The sequence below is a fragment of the Chelon labrosus genome (assembly GCF_963514085.1).
Source record: "Chelon labrosus genome assembly, chromosome: 13".
Lineage (NCBI taxonomy): Eukaryota > Metazoa > Chordata > Actinopteri > Mugiliformes > Mugilidae > Chelon > Chelon labrosus.
The window spans coordinates 17,866,510-17,883,242 of NC_140346.1; the positions used below are offsets into that span (position 1 = coordinate 17,866,510).

At 42.9% G+C, this 16,733-nt stretch overlaps 1 protein-coding gene across 1 annotated transcript in view; it reads left to right on the forward strand.

Moving 5' to 3' along the window:
- Positions 1-16,733, forward strand: part of ppp1r37 (protein phosphatase 1, regulatory subunit 37) — a 47,591-nt gene that overhangs the window by 11,708 nt on the left and 19,150 nt on the right. The window contains exon 2 of the mRNA XM_084559421.1: positions 12,075-12,172. Coding sequence (XP_084415547.1) covers positions 12,075-12,172 — 98 coding nt within the window. The remainder of the gene's footprint in view (positions 1-12,074; positions 12,173-16,733) is intronic.

Below are 16,733 nucleotides of genomic sequence, written 5' to 3' on the forward strand. Positions count from 1 at the left end.
AGCTGGCAACACGTCCGTGTTCCCGCCTCAACATTTGCACCCGTCTCTGGAAGTTTGCCTAGAGGTTTGACATGTTCCTTTGTACACGTCTGCTGTCGTGTGTAAAACCCACAGGTGATTTTTTTAAAAGGACGCACACACAGGAAGCGACCTGCAGCGTTGTGGTTGTAAGACGACACAGTGAGTTGTGGTGATGACTAGTGAGAAGAGTTTGGCGACATGAAGAGGGTTAACAAGCTGAAGTTATCTCATCAACCAATGATATAGTTCTGATATAGCTGATATCATGTGTTGCAAACATTTACCAGAAACGCAAGAAACAAGAAGCCATCTAAAGCTTAAAATGCAGTTATTATCAGCATTTTCAGGTACAAGGCAAACCTCTGTGAGACCTGAATGTTTTTTGTCAATAGTCCACAAGTACTGTTAGTGGGACATCTGGCCTCCATGTGTCCTGAGCTCTGTATCCAATCTTCTCTATTGGTGTAGCTCTTTTTGAACTACTCGCTTCGAATAATTTCTCGAAGCGTGTAACCTGTCAGCACCGGTTTCTCGGTTGCCATCTTTGATTCTTCTTTCAGCTTAATCGATGTGGTCCAAATGATCAACTCAAAGTGGCTACCATTTCCCAGAGACCTTAAGGCTGGATTATGCTTCCGCGTAGTGATCACGCAATGGTCACGCAATGGTCACGCAATGGTCACGCAATGGCCACGCAGTTGCTTGGACGCAGTTGCTTGGACGCAGTCGTGAGACCGTGATGGTTCTGCGTGGGGTTTACGTGTCGAAATGCATGCCACACCGGTAGAGGGCGCTATGATTTTTTGTGACCGACCGACCGAGACTCTTGTGACGTACCTCGCCTCGTATAGTTATTTACCTTCCGGCTTTTGTCGTAGTCACAGTGTACGATGGACACCGAGACAGAGAGACTGGCGTTGGAGCTCCAAATTATTCAAGCAGAGGAAGAAATACTTCTATTGCAAATTAGGGCACGACAAAGGAGACAATTATGTTTATGAGTGGAAACCGGAAAAGCGGTCTCCAGCGGATGTAGTTAGCGGACCAATCACAGCCAATGCCGCTGCGTTGCTGCTGCGTTGCTGCTGCGTTGCTGTTGCGTCGCGGATTTTTGGGAGGTGCACGTCTGGCCCTTGTGTAGGACGCACGGGGGTCCGCAAGGACGCACGGGGGTCCGCAAGGACGCAATAGGTCCGTACGCACGGACGCGCTGTGTCAACGCGGAAGCATAACTTGGGCTTTACTGTGTTGCTAAGCTCCCCCCCCCCCCCCGTCAGCATGCTAATCCCTCAAGAGAACCGGTTGTGAGTGGTTTGGAGGGTAATATTAACCACCACATAACAACTGGTCCAAATATAAGTGCCTTGTTAGTTAGTTAGTTAATAAACAGACTACCATTTCTGACCGCAGTCATGTCTTCAAGTCTGTGGTACGTTGAAATATTTCAATCTGCAGCTCCAGATGTGTGCAGATGGCAGGTCAGCTGTTTTATCTACAGTAGCTTGGCAGAGGCTGGTACAGTCCTCACCACACATTTCACAGTTTTGTTTTTCCAGCTCTCTACAGAATACGCCGTTTCAAGTCAAACAAATGACATCCGAGACCTTATGCGGGTCAGTGCATTTCCATTTTCTGTCATCTTCTGTCTGTACAAATTGTGTCACCTCTTCCTTACGCAGACTCTTGTCTTTCCTTGTTTCTTCCTTGGTTCTGGAGTGAGACGAGAAAGCATAGTATCTGTAGACGAGGTGTTTTCACTTTGGTTTACGTCAAAGAATAAGATTTAGTGATGACGATGGAAAGGTCTCGTATGTACAGTATATTTATCATATCCGAAACATTTTGGTGACCACATGTGGAGCTAGCATTGGGTTGTTTTGTATGATAATTGTCTTAAAAGTCACTGCAGCTCCTTCATATAACGGCTGCTTCTAGGCAAGTGAGATGCTAGCCCCTATTATGCACATTGAAATATGAGAATTTCATGTGTATACAGGCCCTCAAGGTTTGGCTTCAACATCAAGAGCTCTTGTAGAGCCTCATAAGAAAATGGTTGAGCTCTTAACGTCGTCCTCGATGTTTTTCTAAAGCGGAAGCAAGCTCTGTACAGAAGCTCGGAGAATGGAAGATGTGATTGTTGGCCAATGTATTTTGTAACTTTCCAAAAACCAACAGTGTGACGTTCGAGCTGTTTCTGCAGCAGTTCCAGCAGTGCCAGGTGTGAATAGGTTAGAAAAAAAAAATGGGCAGAGCTCCTGTTGCCGCACAGACTCCTTGCTTCATAATCCTCACACTCCTACTTCCACTCCCTGTTTTGAATTATGACATTGCACAGAGTGGAGAGAGTGAAACAGACTTGTCTGTAAGTGGAACAGAATCTGCCAGTAAGAGTGTGAGCAACTAAACAAACACCTGCTGATCAAGCCGGACACAAACTTGCGGGAATGCGTCATCTTCATTTGCTTCCCCCACAGTCAAACTGCTGCTCTCTCTCTCTCTCTCTCTCCAACTACTGCTAAACAAACAACACCTGTTTTATTTTTACTCATCCAGGCAATTCAGATTGAGATTCAGAAAACTTTATTTGTCCCCAGGGGGCAATTTTAGGCACAAGTGAGCAGCTTAACGTGCAAGTACAGACATTTTAAGGAGCAAAAAAAAAAAAAAAAACAGAAATGAGATTAGCAAATTCATTTCCTAATAAGATGTGGCCAGCAGAAGACGGCAGTATGGTGACAACGTATGAAGAGAAGGAAAACAGCCGTAGAAAGTCAAGATGAGCTAACAACTCATTGAGTTTTCGTTGAATTCTTATTTGAAACGCAACAGAGAAGTTGCTGAGTCTAGAACTGAAGCCCACGCTCACACTGTTGGCGCTCTGTGGGTTGATTTGTTTTGACCTTTTGTGGGCAGTGATGGAGGCTTTGATTGCAAATATGTTATGATGTTGTGCAACTACAAAGGGGAAGAGATGTATTTTTAGCCACTGCATTTAAAAATGATGCATATCTTGCGATTAGATGTCATACTTGCATGGCAGGCAGCTTGTTGAGGGTTTTTTTTTTTTCACTGCTGATGCTTCTCTTATGTTTTATACTAGTCAAACAGAGGGTTTTATAAGACAAATTCACATCAATTCAACAGGATTACAGAAATGGAAGTTGGATGAATGTTGTTTTAACTTGTTAAAATATTAACTTGGGTGTTTACTTCTGGTAGATTGTTATGTAAGTGTAATATTTCTACATAGGAGAGGTTGTATTGAATTGCAGTATGCTGAACGGTATAGCCAACTAAGAGTTGCGTTCGTGCGTTCCCAGTCAGTTAAGGTGTGGAAGTGAAGTAGCAGGTTTTGAACTGATTGTGCAGCGGCCCACGTTCAGTGCATGACAGTTGAACGTGCAGCTTTATGCTACTGTAAGTACGGTGCTCTCCTCTAAACATATGTGCCTGCACTTGTTGCCGGCGCTGCCAGTTGTTCAGGTTAAGTAATTGATTTATAATTTATGGCAGCTTCCTCCTTTGTTGCCTGCCTTTTTTATTTTTTTTTTCCCTCGCCCCAAGACACCGAGCCAGCTGGCTGTGTGCTGCAGCAGCAGCGCTAACATTAGGTACTTTAGCTATATTATGCTGAGAAAGGCAGGGGAGCAAACTGTCAATCACAGCTGTCAACTCATGGCCTCACTGCTGACATCCAACCCTTCTATAAGCCTTTAAATCTTATTAAAAACCTTCTAAAATGTCCTAAAGCAAACTTATTAGCAGGTTTGAGCTGACCCCATAATGACTTTCAATAAACTTTTATCCACTTTCTGATTTCTAGAGCATCAAGTGGCTTGTCAGTAGCCTGGTCGTTACCATCCTACGTTTCCGCCCGAAATTTGATTTCGGTCTGGCACGGAGTCTGGCCCAATTGCACTTCCGCGGTTCGCGTGTAACCGCGCCAATCAGCGAACAGTTGAGTGATGACGCGGAACTCGCCTGCCGAGTTGCTTGTCGTCCAGCGAAGCTTGTAGTTCAACAGCATAGCAACAACGGCGACGGAGGAAGAGACGCTAGAAGCCATCCGCGAAGTTGTCTCAACTCTCGAGAGCATCACGGAATTAAAACCAGAACAAGAGGCTTGTCTTGTCAATTTTATAAATGGCGAGGACGTCGTAGCTCTCCTTCCAACTGGCTTTGGGAAAAGTTTGATTTATTTAACTGGAAGCGGAAGTGGTAAGCGTAAGAGCCTGAACTCCGGCGCACAATATACATCATTACCAAACGTTGCTGATTGGTTAAGGGAACTCCAATGATTTTAAACCTCAAAATAAGCATCCGCCCATTACGGAGACAGATTCCTATTACATTGGGCCAGACTAACGTGCCAGACCGAAATCAAATTTCGGGCGGAAACGTAGGATGGTAACGACCAGGCTAGCTTGTCAGTGGCATTGCTCTTTAAAGTTCTTCCACACTGGCTTAAATATCTCAATAGACAGTTTTAAGTTATTAAACTGAAGCTGGATTCCATATTTGGCACTAGTCTGTTAGAAGGGGGCATATCCCAACAGATTAGATTATCCTGAAATGATTTTGTCAAAATCTGTTGCATACATATGTCTGAATTTCATTAGATGGATTTATTTTTGATTCTTTGCAACTCCATCTAAATCATGATTGGAAATACATCAATCAGCCACAACATTAAAACCACCTGCCTAAAATTGTCTCTCTCTCGTCTTGTGCCTCGATATCCATTCTCATCGGGGAATAGATCCTTCTGTGGACGTCCTGTGGTGTCTGGCAGCAGGGCTTTGGTAGTAGGAGCCCTTGAGTCCTGTGGGTTGAAGGGAGGGGGCCTCTGTGAATTGGGCTTATGCGAGTTCATCTTGCAGATACTCAATGAGCTTGGGATCTGGGGAGTTTGGAGTTCGGGTCGGTACTGTAGGCTATTATATTTTTTTTTTTGAGCTGTCCCTGTAGTGTGCCATATTGTCCTGCAAGCGGTGCAGGGATAATCATTGCCATGGGGTTGGGGGCCTGGTCAGTAGCAATATTTAGGTGGGTGATATGTGTCTTGATAACATCCACATTAATGCCTGGACCAAAGGTTTCCCAGCAGAACAAGATGATCAGTGGATTTAATGCCGTGGCTGATCGGTGTATGCATATAAGATTTACAAATGCATCAACAGCATCTCTAGACAATGTCAGTATAGCATTGCTTTGGCGTTTGGGTGAGTGACTGATGACATTGTTCAAATGTTTGCTCTACTAGAGGGTGAACCTGCACCAGCAGTGCGGTAGTCAAAAGAGCATCATTCTTCTTCTTAACCATAAAGCCTGAAGCAGTTAATTTATGTTTGAGTCAGCAAACCACATGCTGTTGTAGCAGCGTCCTACTTTTCTTTTTTTTTTTTTTCTATCTTGCTCGCAAGCTCGGCAGTGGCTGCAGCAAGTGATTTAGTAGTGTGTGTTGCTGTCGTTGCAGCAATGTAGATGGTGGCCAACCACAATAAGGGAAGGGGATGTACATTCTTGATTGTGTCGCTTAGAGGATTCAGTTATATCAGAGATGGTTCCTCTCTCCTGTCATCTCTACACCTGAAATGTCAAGGTTGATAAATGTCTTGTCTCTCATCTGTCATCTGAGGAGACAAGCTGCTGAGCGGCGGAGATAACCGGCCTGCCTCACTCAGCATGCAGACCCTTTCATCTCTGAAAGCGGTGGAGCAGATTTCAAATTTGGCCTTAGATGGGCACAGTGGACACAGACTTGTTTTGTTTTGTCGTTTTTTTTTTGCCTTTATTCAGATGAAATTCTGGGAAAGGGGGGAGGGGACTGACATGCAGCAAATGTCTGGTCAGCTGCGGGTCTAACTTTATTTCACATGCACCCTAACCGCTTGGCCATCGGCTCACCCGCACATACAATATTTTAATTCAAACTGGCTTTGGTTTTGTCAGCCTTTAATGTCCCTGCTTATCTGGATTCAGTTCATTCCCCTCTCTCTAGGCATCCCGGGGCACTTCCGGTAGCATCTGTCTTTTTGTTTTCCCTATTTGCACTTTGATTTCAAGATTTGGATCTGTGGTTTCCGTCTCTGTTGTGTGCCGTGTCTTCTCAGGGTATGTTTTGCATATCATCAACCTGGTTTTCGAAGATGTTGTTCAGAACAGTAATTCCCCCTCCCTCTCTCTCCCCTCTCTGCCCCTTCTGCGTACCTCCACATCGCCACTCCCTCCGTGCATGTACCAGCAGCACCGTAGGGAGTGCAATAAAACAAAGACGGAGCAAGCAGAAACACAGGCAACAGCTGTAGTTCAGCTCTTAATGATCTTGCAGTTCCCGGAGCTTGCATCTCTTGACTTCTGTTTAACACTAATCATTTGAGTCATGAGTAACTGTTTCTTTTTTCCAGTTCATTTCACATGCATTAAAAGAACATTTGTTTTGTGTTGAGGTGTTAAACCCAAGTCTCCATGCATAGCGGTGATGGATTATTTGTCATTTAAACAATAGCCCCTTGTTGTTTTTACTCCATTCATCTTATTCTCTCTCGGTCTTTAATTAATGAGTTATGTGTGAAAATACGGTGTAGTAGGCACGAGACCCTCCCCGCTCCAAACCCCACCTTCCCTCAGGAAATGTTTACACTCACACACTTGCTCAACAGCGACCCTGCACAATAACACTTTTCCAAGGACACAGTGTTCACTGGAACGCACACACTGTACTGTACAAATTTACAAGACCATCCTCTCTCAAATGCTACGGCGTTTTGGATAAATCCACAAAACTGTGGCACAAATAATAAATATGCATCACGCAAAACTCTTTAAGAGGGGCATTTTATTACAACTGATGTCCAGGATATAACTGAACTGCAATAGAGAAAACCTGGAAGTGGGTTTGAGTGATAGCGCTTCACCTTGAAACGATCACAGCAGTTATTAACTTCCTTTTTTAATAAAGGCACTACTTTACCCCAATCATTTTGCCAAAAGAGGCCTCACCATTAAGTTGCATTCTACACAAGCCTCAAATGCTTATGTTGGTGCCTTCATTTGGATCACAGACCTTGATGTGATCTTAGGGCTGGGCGATAAAACGATAATGATATATATATCGCGATAGACACGTGATCGATATCAATAGAAAATACGATAATTTCACTCGAACTCCGTTAGAGAAAAATAGGAAGAAAACCCCGAAGAAGAACTGCAAGTCCGTCTGGGGGATGTAGGCAGAGGAAAGGCTTCAGCCTCTCGACCTATCACAGCCCAGCTAAGCCAGGTTGGTGGCATCGACAACAACAACAACAAAGAACGGCGTGGAGTGAAAGGAGAATATGAGTGCGACAGCGCGAGAGGAAATTGTAGATAAAAAAAAAAAGAAAGGTCACGTCACCAGTTTGGTAATATTTTGGTTATTTTAAGTCTGACAAGAGTCAGATCGATGTTGTCTGCAAACTTGGTGGCGAGTGAGCATATTAATTAGCTCTTGTCTCTCTTGATTAGTAGTAAGAGTCGGTTAAGTTTCGTTTCTCTGCCGGCCGGGTTAAGCAGGGATCCACGAGCAGCGGTTGTGAGTCGGTTAAGTTTCGTTTCTCTGCGTATTGAGTGAGTGTCTGAGTGCCTTAGTTTGCTAGTGGTCAGGTCTGGTAGTACGTTTTGTTTCTCTGCCGAGATGTAAGATGTTTGAATGGTGCAGTTTATTGGTTATATATCAATCAAACGTGGTAGGACTCAACTGAGCCCGTTAAATAGACTCTAGATTCATGATTCTTGAGTCGTCTTTGATGGCCGGTTATATGAACCGAATCTTTTTTTTCCACCACTACTAAATATTAATTAAAAATGAATGAAAATGAAATGCCATTGAATATGTCATTGTTATCGTTTTAAAAAAAATTAAAGTGACGGGTAAAAATGGGTTATGACGGGATTTTTATGACCCTGTCAGTCAAAATGACAGACAACGAAAAAGTCTAGCGCTACCTCTGATCAACAGGTACACGGCAGCAGTGCCATACGACAAAACATCAACAACAGCGATATAAAGAAATAACGGATGCAGTGGCGTATCATTTAGCGAAGGACATGCTCCCGCTCCATCACAGTTGAGAAGTCTGGGTAGAATAGGTTTAAAAAAAAAAAAAAAGGAATCAATAATTATCGAAATCGACTGATATGAAACACTTATATCGTGATACATTTTTCAGCCATATCGCCCAGCCCTGTGTGATCTTTATTAGTTCATCTTTGTATATTGTTAATTCAGATTGATATCTTTTAGTTGTAGTGATTCATATTGCAAGACCACATGTTTATGAAAAGTATTTAGTTTACATGTGGTAAACATTTCTGCCGTTCTCGTTTTGAGATATACACACACTTGGCAGCCTCTATATGACATTCCTACACTAAATCTTAGCTTCAGGAACGTTATAGTATTCAGCATTTGTTTGAAATAACCGAGAGGGCTGTTGATTCAACTGTGTTTTCATTTTGGAGGCTGTGGTTTGTCGTATTGAACCATTATGTGTTCTACTGATACTAGGGCTGGGTATCACCAGGTACCTCGCGATACCATACTATCACGATATTTTGTCCACGATAACGATAATATCACGATACAGCGATTCTGCGATAATCGATATATTGCAAGAAATTTCATCCACAATACATCACGATATCTGTGTCTGAAGAAATTCTGAATTTATTAACAGAAATTCACAAAAAAAATGTACATTTCAGTGCATTATGATAACTGAAAACAGCTCCTCTGAGAGCTGATTATGCCACCTGCAGTAGAAAAAACACGTTCCGTACACTGGTCACTGGGACACACAGATGTCTGATGACGGAGATTGTTGGACTCTTCTCCTCGCATTAGAAGCATGAATTAGAATTGAGGCATGCCTCAATTTCTATTTGAGCAAAACGAACTACCAGTAGAATGAATAAAAACAAGATTTGTGTCTATTTGAACCTATAAAATACTAGGTTCATTTATTGAAAACGTACAGTTACCATAACATGGTATGCATACAGAACATTAACAACAAATGAGCGGCGCGACGCGGTCAGAGCGCACTGAGGACAGTCCGCTGCCGGTCGGAGGTAAATACACAAGTTTTTCTCTACCGCCTTCCGCCATTTTCTTCTTCTTCGGCTAACTTCTTCTTCTTTGTTTTATTGGCTGCTTACATGTTCAGCGTCCTTGGCCGCAGCACCCATTTTTATTCATGCTAAGCGCCATCATGTGGTGGCTTGAAGTAGTGTCAAAATTGTAGCAGGTTTTTGTGAGAGAATTTGTTTAGAACCGCTGTATGTTTATTGTTTAAATATCGATATTTGGCGTCAGTGTATCGATAACGTGCCGCAAGACGAAATAACACGATATATCGTAGTATCGATATTTTGGCACACCCCTAACTGATACACATTTCTATTATTTTGACAACCCTGTTTTAGTCAGCGGGCTAGGCTAAATAACAGAATCACTTAACAGCACCACAAACTACATCCTCCAAGATGATCATACAATGAAATTACCACCTTTCATGTTGTGTTTCAACATCAGCTAAATATTGTTATAGTCATGAAGGGGGATTTAGTGCAGTGCTGTTATAGTATAATGTGTTGTGAGTGTATATCTGTAATTCACGCTGTTTCTCATCTCAAATTCTACTTTCGGCTTCTGCCTGAAGAAAAGGTTTCAGACCAATTAGTGCTGAATGTGTGCTGAATATTGTTGTGACTGAAGTCCAGACTTGAAGGTAATGAAAGGCCATCCTCGTACAAACGTGGAGTTCTGCTTTTAACAGCAGTCTCGTGCATCCTGTGGTCGCTGGCTTTACTGTGCTGCAGTAATTAGAGTGAAGAAATCTGTTAAGGGCCCATGAATTGAACACGACTTAAGCTCCCATCCTCCACCTCAGAGATCCAGGAGTCGATTCCTGGTAGCAAAACCACTGAGTTGGTCATGTGGTCACCAATCAAAACTGGCGGTGCACCAGTGATTTGCACAGTGAACTGAGGCACCTTTAACTTACATAGGTTGTGACTTTCTGTAAATTGAAGTTAACTGTGGTTAGGGCAACATGGCAAAAGAGAACCAGGCACTTCTGACTTTCCCAGAACAGACAGAAGATGTAGACGTCCATGTTTACATAGCAGCTGCCCACGCCGCGTTTGCTTATCATGCTAGCACCAAAGTGATTCAGTAAGTCTTCTCTTCCTCACAAACAAGCAAACAATAAGTGACCTCTTCTCTGTTTCTTTCTTGACATGCCTAAAGACGGAGCAGTCGGAGGTATTTTTTCTGTAAATTGTTGACTAATGCCGGGTGTATGACCTTTTATGGCTGTACAAGGCCTGTACTGTTCAGTGCAGATTTCAAAGAACTAAGATTCGTAAAACAAAAATATGTCAACTCTTGGCGTTATGAATCCGATGCAGAGAGTACTTCTGCTTTTGTGTTAAATAGAAGTTTTATATATTTCTGAATCCTCAACCTTACCGTTTTTGTAGTGCGTGTTTGCAAATATATACACTTTGGACCAGGCGCTGCTGCAGGATCTGGTTTGTGTTGCAGACACTGCTTAGTCTGGCTCTGAGAACAAGGGAAATATATGTTGCGGTAGTTCACTGTTTTCATGTGGTTCTGACTCGCTCTTTCATGTTGTCTCACACGCACACCATACCCAGCGTTCGTTTCTCGCAGTAAATTTCAGGAAGAGTCTTGACTACGCAATTCTTCACACTGCCGGTGCTGGTGCTGCACCTCTCTAATGCTTTCTCAAGTTCATCACACACCCCTGCTAGCGAGTAAAGCTGATGGAGACACTGGGGGAGATGAATGACACCGGAGATGGATGAAACTAAACGGTGAAGCGGACAAGTTCTCACCTCGGCGAGAGAAATCAAAATGCTGACTGCAGCGAAAGTCAGATTCACACACAGACGGAGCAGCTTGTGTGTTAGTACAGCTCTTTCAGCGGTGTCGATGCATAAGTAGCGAATGCATATCAGCCTATCTGTCCTAACTCTTTCAACTTCCAGTGTGCATGTGTTTCCTTCCTTCGTTTCTGTCATTATTTTCTTCTGTCCTTCTCAGCTTGAGTGCCTCACTCCTTCTCTCAGCTGAGTCTCTTAACCAGAACAGTGGGTTTGAATGTTGCCCAGTCATCTGACTGGAGTTAGCCCCCGCAACAGTCTGAGATGGCAACAGCGGCTGACCCACACACAAACCAAGAACAATACGTCCTTTTTGCTGACTTAAGTAGGGGAGCCCTTAAAGGGGTTACGATTTCTGATCCTCTCTGTCAGGAGAGTGCTCCTCAAGGCAGAAGTGGAAACGGGTTACATAAAACAAGTACATTCTCCCAGACCTAGACTTTATTATGCTCATAATTTTCACTCAGGCATATCCTGTGTTTATTTGCAGGAGGAGCATCCGTACAGATTCAGCCATGTTGCAGAGCTTTATAAATCTTTTCCAGATGCTTTATTTGTTTTGCTTTGCAGTGGTGGCTATCAAAACCACTGTGCTATTTGGTTGTGCTCATGCAACAGCTTCATAATTAAGTGCAACCAGTGAGCGAACTGCCAAACAGAATTAATAGGCATCAGTTAACTTAATGATATGACAACATGCGCCAGCAAGTAAATTTGGCACGGCCGCTTTTGCATGTGTGTGAAGATCTATTTGAACTGAAAACACCTCCTGAAGTGGTTATTTGAACTTCAGTGTTGCTGTAGATGACGAAAGAGTCCAACTCCTGACCCAATCCTCCTGACAGGTTATAAAAGCTATTATAGGAAACCAACAAAGGAAACCTGTTACACGTGGTTAAATTGGATTGCTAGATTTGATTTGCTTCATTATGTCAAAAAACAAAGTTAATCAACAGGAAAATAACTTTAGGACATACTTGGTCACCTTTTCATTCATTTTCTTGTTCGCTTTGATTCTTTGTTGTGGTTGTGTGTGTGTCTCTACCTCCTACAGAGCGACAGAAGACACAATCCTAACCTTTTGAATTTCTTGTGTTTTACAGCTCAGAATGTGACGGTGGAGGAGATCCTCTCTTCCTATAAACAGGCCTGTCAGAAACTCAACTGTAAACCTATATCCAAAGTGCTCAAGCAGATACAGGTAAGGTCCAACTGAACACAAACACAGTTGTAACAAATGCTCTTACAATTGTTATCGTTTTTTTTTTTTTTCTTGGTCTTGAGTTCGTTGTTGGAAAAATGTTCATCTCATCCACTGAGGAAATGCTGAGAACAATGTCACAGAAAGGGAGATTAATGAGGAGGCCCGTTTCCTCTAGATATTATGTTATTCGTCAACGCTAGTGGAACGTCATAATCCCCTCCTAAGTCTCTCGGCAGAATGGAAGAGCATCACAACCCCAGCCCCATGTTGAACGTCTGCTTCAGTCCTTGTCACTGCAGACAATTGTGTCATAAAGTGGTCAACAGCTGGGTTTTTATTTTTGTTTTGTTTTTTTGATGGCAAAAGTTTCAGCAGGTGAAAGTCCCAAGGGCGTGATGATCCCTCACCTGCTTCCCACCTAAAAAGCCAGAGGTCAAAGCCAGGTTTTTGCAGTTATGGCATTAACCTTTTCCTTAGTTTAATTAAGTCATGTAATCACTGTATACTGCATGTTGAATGGAGACAGATTTCTTAATTATATTACCACTGATTCTTCAAGGAAATCATTTACAAATTAATCAAAGCATTCTTGTAAACTGTAAATAGTATAGACAGTCTGTACATGAGCACAAGACATCTTTTCAGAGTGTGGATCTTGTTCAAAACCACTGGGGTAAAAATAACCGTATCACAAGGCCATAGGACATACACAAGACAACTGAAGGTTGTCAAGTTATATGAGCACTGTGCTATACTGTGGACAAGCAGACTGTGAACAGTTAGGAAGTGTTTTAGGTCCGCCCAAAAGTCCTTTGTAGTTTTCCTGTTTGTGAGGCTGAACAAAATTTATTTCCAAGAATTACATCCTGAACCTTTTCTTCTGGGCATGAAAACACATCAGAAGTTTGTTAATGTGGTTTAAGGGCATGGTATGATGCAGCCTGGCATGACTTTGGACATGTGCTGTGATCCCGCAGAAGTGGGCCTTTCTCTTTTTTTTTTTTTTTTTTGCTCCTTGTTGCCTGAAAGGCAGGCGGGTGTTGTGTCTTTTCTTTTTTTTCCCACTACCATCTCCGGTGGGTTAGCCAGCACAGTCATGTGTCCCATAATCCCTCTATATAAGCAGTTCTTCAAATCCGGTGGGGGAAGCCTCGGGGCTGTTTGTTTTTAAATTTCTGCCGAGCTCGTGACTTTGTATGTGAATCGGTGCACATGCTTGATTTGAAATGCTACTGTTAACATGTTCGGATGGTTCCTCCTGTGAGAGCTGAATGTTTGTCTCAGAGGAAAGGAAATATGAATCAGAGGGCAGCGAAAACCAACAGGGTGTTGCTAACCTTCTACCTAATTTACCACTTATGTCCCAACTTTAACGATGCTAGAGGATGGAATATGTAAAACATACTGTATATTAAGGAAGTACCGGTCGGTATTTTTTGAAATTATCGGATTGGATCGGTATCTGGCTTCAGCCAAACCCGAGCTTTTGTGGTTGTTTATTTTAGGTCTGCCATAAACCAAAACCATGTCCCTGTAATGTAGCTGCCAAAATCAAAACGAAGAAGAAGTCAACTTCTTCCTCTTTTTTAATGACAGTTGGCTGTCATTAAAACATAGACTGTGTAGGGCTAGCGTTGAAGAATCTTCTTCTTCTTCTTCTTCTTTTTCTTCTTCTTCTTCTTCTCCAAAATCAAATGACTAAGCATCTCTGTGGAAGAACTTTTCTCTGGAAAAATGAAGTCAGTCAGACAGAAATTTATAAATTATCCAGTGTGGATGTTTGGCGAGCTGGTGGTAGGCAATCGTCATTCAATGCTACCAACTTGATTCACCACCAAAAAACAAAAAAACTGCACCGAAACAACAACAAACACTGAACTCTACTTTTAAAAAAGAGAAACGTTTCCTCGGGACGGGGTAAAGGAGAAAAAATTTCCAGAGTTTATGGCGTTGCATGACCAGCCCATTTCTGGAGTAGAGAACACAGGCTTTCTGGAGCCAAAGTACAAGCTACGCTTTCCTCGCTACATTAGCTTTGACGGGGCTATTTACTGGACTTGCTACAGACACACGGTGCATACGTGATCTAGGAGAATACAAATAAGATAAGAAAAGACTTTATGAATCTACAGGAGAGGAAATGCTGTTTATTTAAGATCGGATCAGGACTCGGATCGGCCGATGCTAATATTAAAAGATCGGTATCGGATTAGGGCGCACCCTAAGCCTTTTTCTGTTTAGGTAAGGGAATGCCCCAACCGTAACTGGAAAATGTAATGGTTGATCTGATAACTTTGATACTTACTGTGTATATGCAAACGTCTATGTGCGTTCTCCCGCATTGTACTTGTGTAGGAAAGTCCCGTCACCAAACCAGTTTCATATTGGGTTGGCAGTGCTGGTATTTGCAGCAGGGACACATTAGCACTTTCTCCTGTTTGTTCTGTCCCTGCGGCACACACTATAAACCCCCTCACTGGGCCTCTCCGCTGGAAGTTTGCACATTTCCACATGCAGGTTTGCAGGTTAACGATGACCGATGATGATGATGTAGTTAAGAGGGCCTCAGATGGAAGCACATTTGTTGTTCAAGAGACACTGCAAAGAAATCCCCTCACGCCTGGTCAGCTGAGAGAAAGAGGTTGGGTTAACATCTCGGCTACTTGTGGAAAGACACATCCCCACGCTAAGCTGCCACCGCTGCTGCTGTAAGCTTCATTTAGTCTTATGGCCTCGGTACATTTCCACTGGCAGTTGGGATTCTTCCCCTCCCCTCTGCTTTTTTGTGATTGCTCATGTTTGCAATGTCTGGCCTCGCTCCATCCCTCCCTACCACTTTAGTTTGTTGGTCCACTACAGACCCCTCTCATTTCTGCTTAGTCATCCTTGCAGTAACCAGCCACATAAACAGACCAAATGGCTGGCCAGTGAAAGGAGGGGGTTAGCAAGAGGTGCTCAACCGTTTACAGTTTTTTTCCTCCCTCACTCTAAATGCTTTCTTTATTAAGTCCAAGTGGATTGTACACGTGGCGCCTTGCCAGGGGCCCTACAGGTTATGTACATCTCTGTCCAGTTGTTTGTGTGTCCGTGAGTTTATAAGTGTCACTATTTAGCAGCTGCATGTTGAATGCCTGTTCTGCAGTGACTCCCACCGGAGTCTTAAAACCTGGACACTTGGTAGCCTTGTGTCACATTTCTGCCACTGCAATTCCCTCAGGGACAAGTGGTTTCCCAATTATGCAACGTCTCACACGCAGCCTGGGTGCAGACCTGCTTTCTTTGAATATGCAGAAACATGCTTTCCCTGAATCCTGCTACAGCATATCTAGAACAAGGTTGGCACATTCTGCAAGAAATATACAGTAAATGACCAGCAAAAACGTATCTAGCGCATGTATAGTACATCAGCAAGTGCTGCGTAAGCACCTGTGTCCCCATTTCAAGAATGCACCATCCAAAGTTCACATTTGTACATTACATATGCCAACGGGCTCTAAAGCATCTCCAAACATGGTTGAGAAATGCAGCCTTCTTGTGTGTGAATTGCTGCCAGGAATGCAGAAAATGACAGCAAAAGCCTGAACTCAAACTTCAAAGTCTGCGAATACTTTAAGCAGAGACCCACTAGGAAGCAGGCTTTGTAAAACTAAACTAAATAGATTTACATTAGCATTACTGAAGTTATAAAGTCAAGAAATGTGACAAGGAGGAGTAGATGAGGACTGGGTGTTTCTACTGATTTCCTGATTCAATTTGATTCCAATTCCCAGGGTCTTAATTTGATTCAGTATCGACTATATTATGTAAAACTAAAATTAGTGTTGTCATTGGTTCCAGAGATTTGTGATATTTCCACAATAATCTACCTCTAGTTGGCTCATATGGGTTTACTTGATGACTCTTTTCTGTCATCATACTTTTTTAAATCCAATCAGCTTTCAGCCCTGACATTGATCTCAGGCTTGTAGCTTCGCTTCGTTGTGCAGTCTCACAAGATTTCCAGCAACGTGCACCACCCAAGAAATGTAACTACGGGCTGCGGTGACGCTGACCACAAGAGCTATGATTGGTCCGCTTGGTGGTAGTGTGTTTCCGCTTCAGTATTTCCAGCTGCTTCCCTCCCACCTCCGCAATTTTCAGTAAAGATGGAACTAATCGAGGAAAGGTTAACTGAGGAAGTTCAGAGATAACAAACATTTGTATGACTCGTGTTCGGCGAAATTTCAGCCAAAGTTTCAATCGCCATCGTTAAAAGTGAAGCAGGAAGTAGAAACAAAAGTTAACCTGACTGGCAAAAAAAACAAACAAAAAAAACGCAGGACTGTCTACTGTTTGGGTGGCATTTTTAGAGTGCGGGCCAGACTGATGAGGGCACATGTATAAATGGCTCGCACTGGCGTTGGCTACGTGCGTAGGTTACGGCGTCTGTTTCCCGCAGCACTCTGAAAGAGCCTTGAGTCGTTATTCATAGAAAATCTGAAGTTTTGCTGATGCATTTACCACAAAACATTGTTCACTAAGATTTTACATGATGAATTCATGGTAGTAGCAGTTTCAC